Source organism: Bufo bufo, chromosome 7, assembly GCF_905171765.1.
Source record: "Bufo bufo chromosome 7, aBufBuf1.1, whole genome shotgun sequence".
Classification (NCBI taxonomy): domain Eukaryota; kingdom Metazoa; phylum Chordata; class Amphibia; order Anura; family Bufonidae; genus Bufo; species Bufo bufo.
Window position 1 is genome coordinate 165,025,339 of NC_053395.1, and position 13,375 is coordinate 165,038,713.

A 13,375-nucleotide genomic window follows, 5' to 3' on the forward strand; every position below is an offset into this window, starting at 1 on the left:
TGAACAAGACGAGTTACAAACTGGTACAGAAGGAGAGAGGGCCCTGCCCGAGAAGGCTTAAAATCTTTATCAATAAGGTCTAACAGGTAACTTGTGGATCAACGCATAAGAAACAGACAGAAGTAGCATGAATGGCTCCAAAGTCTGTTACAATGAGATTTACTTGTATTGTAGTTTTGGAGACCTTTTATATTATTGTATTATGTTATATAATTTTTGTTTTTTTGGCAGGTGTGGGATACGTTGTTCCCGTATTTTGATGAAAACACAGGTCACATGTTTTGTCAGTACCAAAATATATATGAGGCTATTCCACTAAAAGACAAGGAATTGTAAGTTTTAACATATTTAAAAGGGTATTCCGGTTGTTTGACGTTGTCCTCTATCCACAGGATAGGGAATAACTATTAGATCAGTTCAGGTCTTACCGCTGGGACCCAAACCGATCACGAGAATGGGGACCCCGTACCCCTTGCAGCCCTCCTGAAATGAAGGAAGCGGACGCTCGCACATGCATACGGCCGCTCCATTAATTTCTATGGGGGTTCCAGAGATATCCGAGTGCAGCGCTAGAAATGAATGGAGTGGCCGCACTCATACACGACTGGCCAATCTGTTCATATCAGTGGGGATGCAGGGGGTTTGGAGACTCTGTTCTCTTAATCTGGTAGGACCCCTACCAATCTAATAGTTAACACAATCAAACAAACGTCAAACAATCGGAATACCCATGTAATATAAAATAATTATTAGCAAGCAAAGTAAAAGTAATTTTATGAAACTGGTGTAAAGTGGAACTGGCTTAGTTGCCCATAGAAACCACTCCGGTTCCTCCTTTCGTTTTCTAAAGGAGCTATCAAAAATGAAAGGTGGAATCCGATTGGTTGCTATGGGCAACTAAGCCCATCTTATGGGGCGAAAAATACGGTTTATATGTGGCAACAATTAATCTAGAGTGCTATAGCGACCTATGAAGGTGGATACATTTAAACAGCCAACAAAGTGTGTTATAAGTATGATATCCGTCCAGATTACTGAACAACATTGTTAACAGAGTGAGAAACCAATGGTACTATAAACCACACGCCCAGATCAAAGAAACTTTAACAAGCTGCTATTTTGTATTTTTTTTTATCTTCATGAATTTTTATGCGAGAGCTCCGCATTTAAAGGGACCGGATACTAAATGAACTTTTATTTATAGGTATTTTTATATGTATGTATAGTTTATGTATTTGATTTTATTTGTAATGGCTAAATTAAATGCAAATTACTGTGAGCCAGCCAATTTTCATTTTTTATTTGGGCGTATATTTACACTGAGAGGTGGACAGTGGGCTGGGCTCCAGGCTAGCTGGTGAGCGTCCCTCTAATTGTTAAATTGTGTCATAAATTAAACAGTTCTATTTAACTTTTTAACCCGTTCACTCGCACGTGCAGCAGGCATCATGGCCAGCAGGTCTCTGCTGTTTCAAACAGCAGAGACCTGCCGCTAATTACAGTGACTGGCAATAATGCCGCGGTAATCAAAGGCTTTAGATGCCGTAAAGGCTTTAGATGCAGTGATCAAGCTCGCGCTTCCAGGCTTCCTACCGATATTCCCTGGGGCCAATCGGGATGTCGGTAGTTGCTTTCAATGCTGTGAGTCTCGCTGACGAGACCCACAGTATTCATGCTGCAATTATTATTTTGGCCACCAGATGGCAGGCCAACATAAGAAATGAGCAATAGGCAGTAATAAACTCATTTTAAAAATACATGATGATTCAAAATAAAAAACATTAAAAAAAACTGATTTTATAGGCTTATATATGAGCTTCAAAATCATTACAAAAATAAAAAAAGTTTAAAAAATATATAAAATTAAAACAAATATAAGTTTAAATCACCGCCCTTCCGTATAAAAAAAAAATAAAAAAAATACATAATTAACAAAAAATATAAACATCATGTGTATCACAGCGACCGAAAACACGTGTACTAATTAAATATAAAAATATTTTTCCAATAAGGCGAATGGCGTAACAGAAAAAAGGGTCAAAATGGCCAATTTGCCATTTTTTTATTGCTTCTCTTACTCCCAAAAATTTAGTAAAGTGTGATCAAAAGGTCAAACACTCCAAAATGGTATAAATAAAAAGTACAGATTGTCCCCTATACAGCTCAGTAGACATGACTATAAAAAAAATATTAGGGTCAGAATATGGTGATGTAAAAAAAAAAATTTTTTTTCAAAGTTTCAATGTATTTTTACACTATTTAGACATAAAAAACCTATACATATGGGGTATCGCTGTAATCATACTGATCACCCAGAGAATGAAGGGCATGGGTCAGTTCTGATGCAAACGAAACGCTGTGGGAACAAAACCCATAAAACGGTGGAGGAATTGTGTTTTTTTTCCATTCCACCCAATTTGGAATTTTTTTACTGCTTCCAACTACATTGTATGCCACAATTACTGGTGGCATTAGAAAGTACAACTTGTCCATGAGCCCATGACCGCACCCTTGAGAGACCGCCTCCATCCAGGACAGAAAACAGGAACCTTTGTGGAGAGCACTTAAGGAGGGCTACTCCCCTATACCACCAGTTAATTGCGAGAACTAAAACACATCGAATATAACTTCTTTTTTTTTTTTTTTACATATATATATATTGTGAGGGGTAGCTTTACAAATGGGGATCATCCTCACAGTTGCGGATTCAGGACACCAGGTTTCAGGTCCAAACAGTGTATTTATTGTGGCACACCAGCACAAGAAAAATGACAAAAATAATAAACACTCGCCCGTCCAGGCTCTAACTAAACACAAACTTCCTGACTCACCTAAGTCATTGTTCATACCCTGTGAACACATGCGGCTTTCTCAGCCAATGATCCACAGCCTCCTAGCTGTACAGAGCACAGTAAGCCCACTGCCTCCAGTCCAATGTCTCTTGGGGAATAGTGGTCTCTCAGCCCTCCTGGCTTGGACCACACAGACCCTCCAGGCCTCTGTCCACAGGTAACACACTCCCCCCTTGCTGACACCCTGGGAGGTGCTTTATGCCAGCCTGATTACTTCCAGCTGGTCTCACCTGTGGTGGAATAGGAGTGTGGACCGCACTATCCACCCCTTCCTTGCCTCTACCCTGTGTGAGACCTGTCACTGTCTCACAATAAATATATATATATATATATAGACAAACAAAAAGGTCAGTGGCAGCACCGTCAATGGTGTAGAGGCGGGTGCAGCTGGCCCAATGTGGATATAAGCCAATCCAAATAGATAAAAATGCAAAAAAGTGCAGCACTCCAGAAAGTAAAAAGTGAAAAAAATACTTTATTTACCCATATGGGACATGCGACGTTTCGGCTCTATGCAGGAGCCTTTCTCAAGCAGTGAGTACAGACAAAATACTGAGTTTATATAACATTAGACTGAATCATATCAATATACAAAGCAGGTGTAATCAATTCATAACTAGAGTTGAGCGAACACCTGGATGTTCGGGTTCGAGAAGTTCGGCCTAACTTCCCGGAAATGTTCGGGTTCGGGATCCGAACCCGACCCGAACTTCGTCCCGAACCCGAACCCCATTGAAGTCAATGGGGACCCGAACTTTTCGGCACTAAAAAGGCTAAAAAACAGCCCAGGAAAGAGCTAGAGGGCTGCAAAAGGCAGCAACATGTAGGTAAATCCCCTGCAAACAAATGTGGATAGGGAAATGAATTAAAATAAAAAAAAAATAAAAAAAAATTAACCAATATCAATTGGACAGAGGTCCCATAGCAGAGAATCGGGCTTCACGTCAGCAGAGAATCAGTCTCTTCATGCCATAGCAGAGAATCTGGCTTCATGTCAGCAGAGAATCAGTCTCTTCATGCCATAGCAGAGAATCTGGCTTCATGTCAGCAGAGAATCAGTCTTCATGTCATAGCAGAGAATCAGGCTTCACGTCACCCACCACTGGAACAGGCCACTGTCACATATTTAGGCCCCGGCACCCAGACAGAGGAGAGAGGTCCTGTAACAGAGAATCTGGCTTCATGTCAGCACAGAATCAGTCTTCATGTCATAGCAGAGAATCGGGGTTCACGTCACCCACCACTGGAAGAGGCCACTGTCACACATTTAGGCCCAGGCACCCAGGCAGAGGAGAGAGGTCCCATAACAGAGATTCAGGCTTCATGTCAGCAGAGAATCAGTCTTCATGTCATAGCAGAGAATCAGGCTTCACGTCACCCACCACTGGAACAGGCCACTGTCACATATTTAGGCCCCGGCACCCAGACAGAGGAGAGAGGTCCCGTAACAGAGATTCAGGCTTCATGTCAGCAGAGAATCAGTCTTCATGTCATAGCAGAGAATCAGGCTTCACGTCACCCACCACTGGAACAGGCCACTGTCACATATTTAGGCCCAGGCACCCAGGCAGAGGAGAGAGGTCCCGTAACAGAGATTCAGGCTTCATGTCAGCAGAGAATCAGTCTTCATGTCATAGCAGAGAATCAGGCTTCACGTCACCCACCACTGGAACAGGCCACTGTCACATATTTAGGCCCCGGCACCCAGACAGAGGAGAGAGGTCCCGTAACAGAGAATCTGGCTTCATGTCAGCACAGAATCAGTCTTCATGTCATAGCAGAGAATCAGGCTTCACGTCACCCACCACTGGAACAGGCCACTGTCACACATTTAGGCCCCGGCACCCAGACAGAGGAGAGGTTCATTCAACTTTGGGTTGCCCCGCAATATAATGGTAAAATGAAAATAAAAATAGGATTGAATGAGGAAGTGCCCTGGAGTACAATAATATATTGTTAAGGGGAGGTAATTAATGTCTAATCTGCACAAGGGATGGACAAGTCCTGTGGGATCCATGCCTGGTTCATTTTTATGAACGTCAGCTTGTCCACATTGGCTGTAGACAGGCGGCTGCGTTTGTCTGTAATGACGCCCCCTGCCGTGCTGAATACACTTTCAGACAAAACGCTGGCCGCCGGGCAGGCCAGCACCTCCAAGGCATAAAAGGCTAGCTCTGGCCACGTGGACAATTTGGAGACCCAGAAGTTGAATGGGGCCGAACCATCAGTCAGTACGTGGAGGGGTGTGCACAGGTACTGTTCCACCATGTTAGTGAAATGTTGCCTCCTGCTAACACGTTCCGTATCAGGTGGTGGTGCAGTTAGCTGTGGCGTGGTGACAAAACTTTTCCACATCTCTGCCATGCTAACTCTGCCATGCTAACTCTGCCCTCAGAGGAATGCTCTCAGTAGCGCGTCTACCAACGTGCGCTTGTACTCGCGCATCTTCCTATCACGCTCCAGTGTAGGAAGTAAGGTGGGCACATTGTCTTTGTACCGGGGATCCAGCAGGGTGGCAACCCAGTAGTCCGCACACGTTAAAATGTGGGCAACTCTGCTGTCGTTGCGTAGGCACTGCAGCATGTAGTCGCTCATGTGTGCCAGGCTGCCCAGAGGTAAGGACAAGCTGTCCTCTGTGGGAGGCGTATCGTCATCGTCCTGTGTTTCCCCCCAGCCACGCACCAGTGATGGGCCCGAGCTGCTTTGGGTGCCACCCCGCTGTGAACATGCTTCATCCTCATCCTCCTCCACCTCCTCCTCATCCTCGTCCTCCTCGTCCTCCAGTAGTGGGCCCTGTCTGGCCACATTTGTACCTGGCCTCTGCTGTTGCAAAAAACCTCCCTCTGAGTCACTTCGAAGAGACTGGCCTGAAAGTGCTAAAAATGACCCCTCTTCCTCCTCTTCCTCCTGGGCCACCTCCTCTTCCATCAGTGTTTTCTCAAGGAGACATAGAAGTGGTATTGTAACGCTGTTAACGGCGTCATCGCCACTGGCCATGTTGGTGGAGTACTTGAAACAGCGCAACAGGGCACACAGGTCTCGCATGGAGGCCCAGTCATTGGTGGTGAAGTGGTGCTGTTCCGCAGTGCGACTGACCCGTGCGTGCTTCAGCTGAAACTCCACTATGGCCTGCTGCTGCTCGCACAGTCTGTCCAACATGTGCAAGGTGGAGTTCCACCTGGTGGGCACATCGCATATGAGGCGGTGAGCGGGAACGCCGAAGTTACGCTGTAGCGCAGACAGGCGTGCAGCAGCAGGGTGTGAACGCCGGAAGCGCGAACAGACGGCCCGCACTTTATGCAGCAGCTCTGACATGTCGGGGTAGTTGCGAATAAACTTCTGCACCACCAAATTCAGCACATGCGCCAGGCAAGGGATGTGCGTCAAACCGGCTAGTCCCAGAGCTGCAACAAGATTTCGCCCATTATCGCACACCACCAGGCCGGGCGTGAGGCTCACCGGCAGCAACCACTCGTCGGTCTGTTGTTCTATACCCCGCCACAACTCCTGTGCGGTGTGGGGCCTGTCCCCCAAACATATGAGTTTCAGAACGGCCTGCTGACGTTTACCCCGGGCTGTGCTGAAGTTGGTGGTGAAGGTGTGTGGCTGACTGGATGAGCAGGTGGAAGAAGAGGAGGAGGAAGCTGAGTATGAGGAGGAGGAGACAGGAGGCAAAGAATGTTGCCCTGCGATCCTTGGCGGCGGAAGGACGTGCGCCAAACAGCTCTCCGCCTGGGGACCAGCCGCCACTACATTTACCCAGTGTGCAGTTAGAGAGATATAGCGTCCCTGGCCGTGCTTACTGGTCCACGTATCTGTGGTTAGCTGGACCTTGCCACAGATGGCGTTGCGCAGTGCACACTTGATTTTATCGGACACTTGGTTGTGCAGGGAAGGCACGGCTCTCTTGGAGAAGTAGTGCCGGCTGGGAACAACATACTGTGGGACAGCAAGCGACATGAGCTGTTTGAAGCTGTCTGTGTCCACCAGCCTAAATGACAGCATTTCATAGGCCAGTAGTTTAGAAATGCTGGCACTCAGGGCCAGGGATCGAGGGTGGCTAGGTGGGAATTTACGCTTTCTCTCAAATGTTTGTGAGATGGAGAGCTGAACGCTGCCGTGTGACATGGTTGAGATGCTTGGTGACGCAGGTGGTGGTGTTGGTGGTACATCCCATGTTTGCTGGGCGGCAGGTGCCAACGTTCCTCCAGAGGCGAAGGAAGAGGCGGCGGCAGCAGCAGAAGAGGCCGAGGCGGCAGCAGCAGAAGAGGTAGCAGGGGGAGCCTGAGTGACTTCTTTGTTTTTAAGGTGTTTACTCCACTGCAGTTCATGCTTTGCATGCAGGTGCCTGGTCATGCAGGTTTTGCTAAGGTTCAGAACGTTAATGCCTCGCTTCAGGCTCTGATGGCACAGCGTGCAAACCACTCGGGTCTTGTCGTCAGCACATTGTTTAAAGAAGTGCCATGCCAGGGAACTGCTTGAAGCTGCCTTTGGGGTGCTCGGTCCCAGATGGCGGCGGTCAGTAGCAGGCGGAGTCTCTTGGCGGCGGGTGTTCTGATTTTGCCCACTGCTCCCTCTTTGTCTTTTGCTACGCTGTTGGCTCGGTCTCACCACTGCCTCTTCCTTCGAGCTGTGAAAGTCAGTGGCACGACCTTCATTCCATGTGGGGTCTAGGACCTCATCGTCCCCTGCATCGTCTTCCACCCAGTCTTGATCCCTGACCTCCTGTTCAGTCTGCACACTGCAGAAAGACGCAGCAGTTGGCACCTGTGTTTCGTCATCATCAGAGACGTGCTGAGGTGGTATTCCCATGTCCTCATCATCAGGAAACATAAGTGGTTGTGCGTTAGTGCATTCTATCTCTTCCACCCCTGGGGAAGGGCTAGGTGGATGCCCTTGGGAAACCCTGCCAGCACAGTCTTCAAACAGCATAAGAGACTGCTGCATAACTTGAGGCTCAGACAGTTTCCCTGATATGCATGGGGGTGATGTGACAGACTGATGGGCTTGGTTTTCATGCGCCATCTGTGCGCTTTCTGCAGAAGACTGGGTGGGAGATAATGTGAACGTACTGGATCCACTGTCGGCCACCCAATTGACTAATGCCTGTACCTGCTCAGGCCTTACCATCCTTAGAACGGCATTGAGCCCCACCAAATATCGCCGTAAATTCTGCTGGCTACTGGGACCTGAGGTAGTTGGTTCACTAGGACGTGTGGCTGTGGCAGAACGGCCACGTCCTCTCCCAGCACCAGAGGGTCAACTAACACCACCACGACCATGTCCACGTCCGCGTCCCTTATTAGATGTTTTCCTCATTGTTCCCGTTCACCACAATTTTGAAAATGGTAAATTTGGGAATAGTTTTTCAACCCAGAACAAAAACTGTGCTTTTACGGTCACTACAAATAATTTGACCAGCTAAAACAGTACAGATTTGGTTGAATAGAAATGTGAGGCCTATTTTTTACGCGCTGTGTGACAGATATACCTTTAATCACAGAATTAGACTTGTATCTGCACGGTAGCGTGTGTGCTAAGTTTTTCAGAATGACACTATCAGCACCTTGAATCTAAGATATCCTTTTTGGGATAGATTTAAAGTAGGCCTGTTATAGCAGAAACTACTTATTTTGAGAATGGCAAATTTGGGAATAGTTTTTCAACCCAGAACAAAAACTGTGCTTTTACGGTCACTAAATATAACTTGACCAGCTAAAACTGTACTGATTTGGAGGAATAGAAATGTCAGGCCTATTTTTTACGCGCTGTGTGACAGATATACCTTTAATCACAGAATTAGACTTGTATCTGCACGGTAGCGTGTGTGCTAAGTTTTTCAGAATGACACTATCAGCACCTTGAATCTAAGATATCCTTTTTGGGATAGATTTAAAGTAGGCCTGATATAGCAGAAACTACTAATTTTGAGAATGGCAAATTTGGGAATAGTTTTTCAACCCAGAACAAAAACTGTGCTTTTACGGTCACTACAAATAACTTGACCAGCTAAAACAGTACTGATTTGGAGGAATATAAATGTCAGGTCTATTTTTTAGGCGCTGGGTGACAGGCTCAACTTGCCCCTGATGTAGTATATGGCCAAAAAATAACCACACTATTGATGGTTAAATGCACTTGGGTGACACAGGCTTAGCCTGCACCTGATGTAGTATATGGCCATAAATTAACCACACTGTTGATGGTTAAATGCACTTGGGTGACACAGACTCAGCCTGCACCTGATGTAGTATATGGCCAAAAAATAACCACACTGTTGATGGTTAAATGCACTTGGGTGACACAGGCTCAGCCTGCACCTGATGTAGTATATGGCCAAAAAATAACCACACTGTTGATGGTTAAATGCACTTCGGTGACACAGGCTCAGCCTGCAGCTGATGTAGGATATAGCAAAAAATAACCACACTATTGATGGTTAAAAGCACTTGGTGGTAGCTTGTGCTGGCGCACCACAAGCCACAAAATGGCCGCCGATCACCCCAGAAAAAAGTGATATAAAAACGCTCTGGGCAGCCTAAAAAAAGTGAGCAATTAAATATTAGCACTTCAATGATCCACAGCTGGAGATCGATCACTGAATGAAGTCTTTTGGAGGAGTTAATCTGCCTAATCTCGCCCTAACGTCGCAGCAGCAACCTCTCCCTATGCTTGAATCAGCAGAGTGACGTGCAGCGCTACGTGACCCAAGCTTATATAGAGGCTGGGTCACATGCTGCACTGGCCAATCACAGCCATGCCAATAGTAGGCAAGGCTGTGATGGCCTCTTGGGGCAAGTAGTATGACTCTTGTTGATTGGCTGCTTTGCAGCCTTTCAAAAAGCGCCAAGATAGCGCCGAACACCGAACCCGAACCCAGACTTTTACGAAAATGTTCGGGTTCGGGTCCGTGTCACGGACACCCCAAAATTCGGTACGAACCCGAACTATACAGTTCGGGTTCGCTCATCCCTATTCATAACATATATAACAATTAAGTAGAAAGTGCAATACAGATGCCTAATTTACAGTGTATCAAAATATTCAATTATTAGACTGTGTACAATATTATGTGAACTGAAAAAATTCATAATTGTCAATCATAACATTAACTGTGCCAGCTGTATGTGATAATAAAGTGCTGAGTGCTTACTGCGTAGGTAAAGCAAACGGAGGGTGAAGGAGGAGATGAAACATAGACGGCTGCCATAGTTCATGCGGTCCGGCGTGCCTATAGCGCAACTGCGCATGTCTCGATGACGTATGTTTCGCACTTCCGGGTTTAGATATGCTTGCAGTACCGCGACTGCGTACTGCCGTCCTGATGTCGCCTCGGCCATTTTAATTATGGGCACAATATCTTTATTACCAGGCACTTCTAATGGCAACGTCCGATGCATACAGAAGCAAGGTGATAGCACATATTAGTGCCATATAATCTGTAAAAGTGGCTAAGTGGGTTCGGATACGGGCCACAACAACATAAGAGGTGAAGCCCCCATTCGGGACACCAGACCAGATGCGCACCAGCACGCTAGTGTAGGGTCGCACTGTGTCTGTGATCCAAGCCCACCTATCACCACCTGATAAGGAGGGTTCTCCTCACAAACACCTGCTATGTAAACAACGGACTATAACTCCAAAAATCCCAGATACAAACAAAAATAAAAACAATCCTCATATAAGCACGCTGTCCACAATTGCAGACTTATACTTCCTCACTCCCTACTCCGTGGCTCACCTACTGCAGTAAAAAGGGAAGAAAAAAAGAGAAAAGAAGAGATAAGTTATTGTTAAAAAATATGAAAATTCATAAAGAACATATAATTTTTGTCCAGTACAAATAATCACAACTCCCTTTTTTTAAGAGATTAGCTCTGTTGCCACCTCTCCTGGGCATTGGTATAAAATCGATAATACAGCATCTCAAGTCCCTTTCTGTATGTTTAAGATCTACAAAGTGTTTTGACACTGGCAAATCGAGCCGTTTTTTCTTATGCTTAAACGGTGATTGTTGAGCCGTGACTTGAAGTCAGTGGTTGTCTCACCGACGTAAATCAAATTGCATGGACATATAAGCGCATAGATGATATAACTGGAATCACAAGTCGAATAGTCCCCTATCTGATATGTCACCCCAGTTTGTGGATGCACAAAATTTCTACCTTTTAAAATATATTTGCAATTAACGCACGATAGGCACGGGAAACATCCTGTACTACTTGTTGTCAGCGTCGTCTGTCTTGATTTTTTTAGTGTGCCTACATCGGCCTTGACCAATTGGTCTTTGATGCTTTTGGACCTACGGTAAAACATTAAGGGTGGGGAATGAAATTCCTTAGTGATAGGTGGGCTTGGATCACAGACACAGTGCGACCCTACACTAGCGTGCTGGTGCGCATCTGGTCTGGTGTCCCGGATGGGGGCTTCACCTCTTATTTTGTTGTGGCCCGTATCCGAACCCACTTAGCCACTTTTACAGATTATATGGAACTAATATGTGCTATCACCTTGCTTCTGTATGCATCGGACTGTCACGAGGGTGTCAAGAACCACGCCTGACTCCGTTATACCCGGGGTCAGGAAGTCGCAGCGGTTGGCTGCACGCTCTATGTAAGATAGGGCTGTTTCTTTATGGTAGCTTTCTGGGTTTGCTTTGCAAACCCTTTTGGCTCACTCAGGGATCCGTAGCTCCTTCTCCTCAGCTGTTCCTTGTCCAGCACTCCCGAACCTCCTTATATTCCCCTCTCACACTTCTCTGGTTGCCAGATATAGAGCTTCCTGCCTGGACATCTATTCTGACCTTCTGGAGCTGTGTTGCTGCGTTCTCTGGTAGTTGGTCCAGAACGCTACCCTCCGGATCCCTGTTGGACCTTTGTGGTCTATTGTGATCGCCCACCTGGGTGTATGTGTTTGTCTGTTTTGTCTGTCCTCTCCCTGGTGTTTCGCTCTTAGTGACAGTGGTGTGGACTAGCGATCCCACCGGCCCGTTCACTATCTAGGGCTCATTTTAGGGAAAGCCAGGGTTTAGGCACGTGATCGCCGCACGGGTGAGGAACCCGTCTAGGGACGTCAGGGCAGTCAGGTGCCAGCCGCAAGGTGAGTTAGGGGTCACCACCTTTCCCTCTCCCTTGGGCAGGGCTTTCCCTTTTTCCTCCCTGTGCATGACGCCGGTCATTACATTATATCTGGCCCTTATTTCGTGTAGGTAAAAAAAAAAAAAATAAATAATACATTTTTACCTACTTAGAATCCAGTATGGATCAAATTGCTGCTCTGTCCAAACAATTTCATGGCCTGTCTTTGTAGGTGGCAGGATTGAAGGCGTCGGTCCTCCAGCAACAGCAGCAATTACAACTGACCGCAAGACCAGCGGTTTCTACTGGTAACCAGGTTGTTGCGGAACCCAAGGTCCCTCTCCCTGACAGATTTTCTGGGGGAAGGGACAAGTTTTTGACATTCCGTGAGGCCTGTAAATTATATTTTAAACTGCGCCCTTACTCCTCTGGTAATGAAGAACAGCGGGTGGGGGTTGTTATTTCCCTGCTGCAGGGGGACCCGCAGTCCTGGGCGTTCTCTTTACCTACTGATTCCCAGGCTCTTCGGTCAGTGGATGAGTTTTTCGGGGCCTTGGGTCTCATATATGACGACCCTGACCGAGTCGCACTGGCTGAATCAAGATTACGGAGACTCTTACAAGGAGAGCGGCCGGTAGAGGAGTATTGCTTCTGAATTCCGTAGGTGGGCTACGGATACCCAATGGAACGACCCGGCTCTCAGGAGTCAGTTCTGCTCTGGGTTATTCGAAAGGGTTAAGGATGCGCTTGCATTATATGAGACCCCCTTTTCCCTTGATGCGGTTATGTCCCTTTCTATCCAAATAGATAGACGCCTTAGGGACAGGTTGAAAAAACCGGAGCAATTGGTAACCCCTCCCAAGCAGCAGTTAGTCTGTACGGACTTAGACGAGCCTATGCAGCTAGGAGGAACTACTCGTCAGGCCCGTCCTCCTGAGGCTCGCCGTAGGCGTGGGGTTTGTTTTCTTTGTGGGGAGAGGGGTCATTTCATTAATGTCTGTCCTTCTTTCCTCAGAAACAAAAGACCGTCGGAAAACTACTAACCCCAGGCTGTGTGGAGGATGTCAGCAGGGGGGTATACGTTTCCTCCATACATACGTACATCGCAATTTGTGTTGCCAGCGGTTATTGTTTTTGGTGATAAGACGGAGACTATTTCTTTCTTTCTAGACAGTGGAGCAGGGGTAAATTTGATAGATGCCCATTTTGCCCGCACTATGGGTTTGTCTCTCTGTATGCTACAGAGACCTATTCCCATATTCGCTATTGATTCTGCTCCTCTGTCTCAAAGAAACCTTACCCACATTGTTCATAATTTACACCTTCGGGTAGGGGACCACCATAACGAGATGCTTTCATGTTATGTTCTGGAGGGGCTTCCCACTCCGGTAGTGCTGGGTCTTCCCTGGTTGGTAGCGCACAATCCAGTGGTGGATTGGCAGGCCA

At 46.7% G+C, this 13,375-nt stretch overlaps 2 protein-coding genes across 2 annotated transcripts in view; both read left to right on the top strand.

Annotated features, from left to right (window-relative positions):
* LOC121008805 (putative methyltransferase DDB_G0268948) overlaps window positions 1-13,375 on the top strand; it is a 415,162-nt gene that overhangs the window by 86,526 nt on the left and 315,261 nt on the right. The window lies entirely within an intron of this gene.
* Window positions 1-13,375, top strand: part of LOC121008491 (putative methyltransferase DDB_G0268948) — a 146,997-nt gene that overhangs the window by 31,950 nt on the left and 101,672 nt on the right. The window contains exon 4 of the mRNA XM_040441085.1: window positions 232-332. Within this exon, the coding sequence (XP_040297019.1) occupies window positions 232-332 (101 nt within the window). The remainder of the gene's footprint in view (window positions 1-231; window positions 333-13,375) is intronic.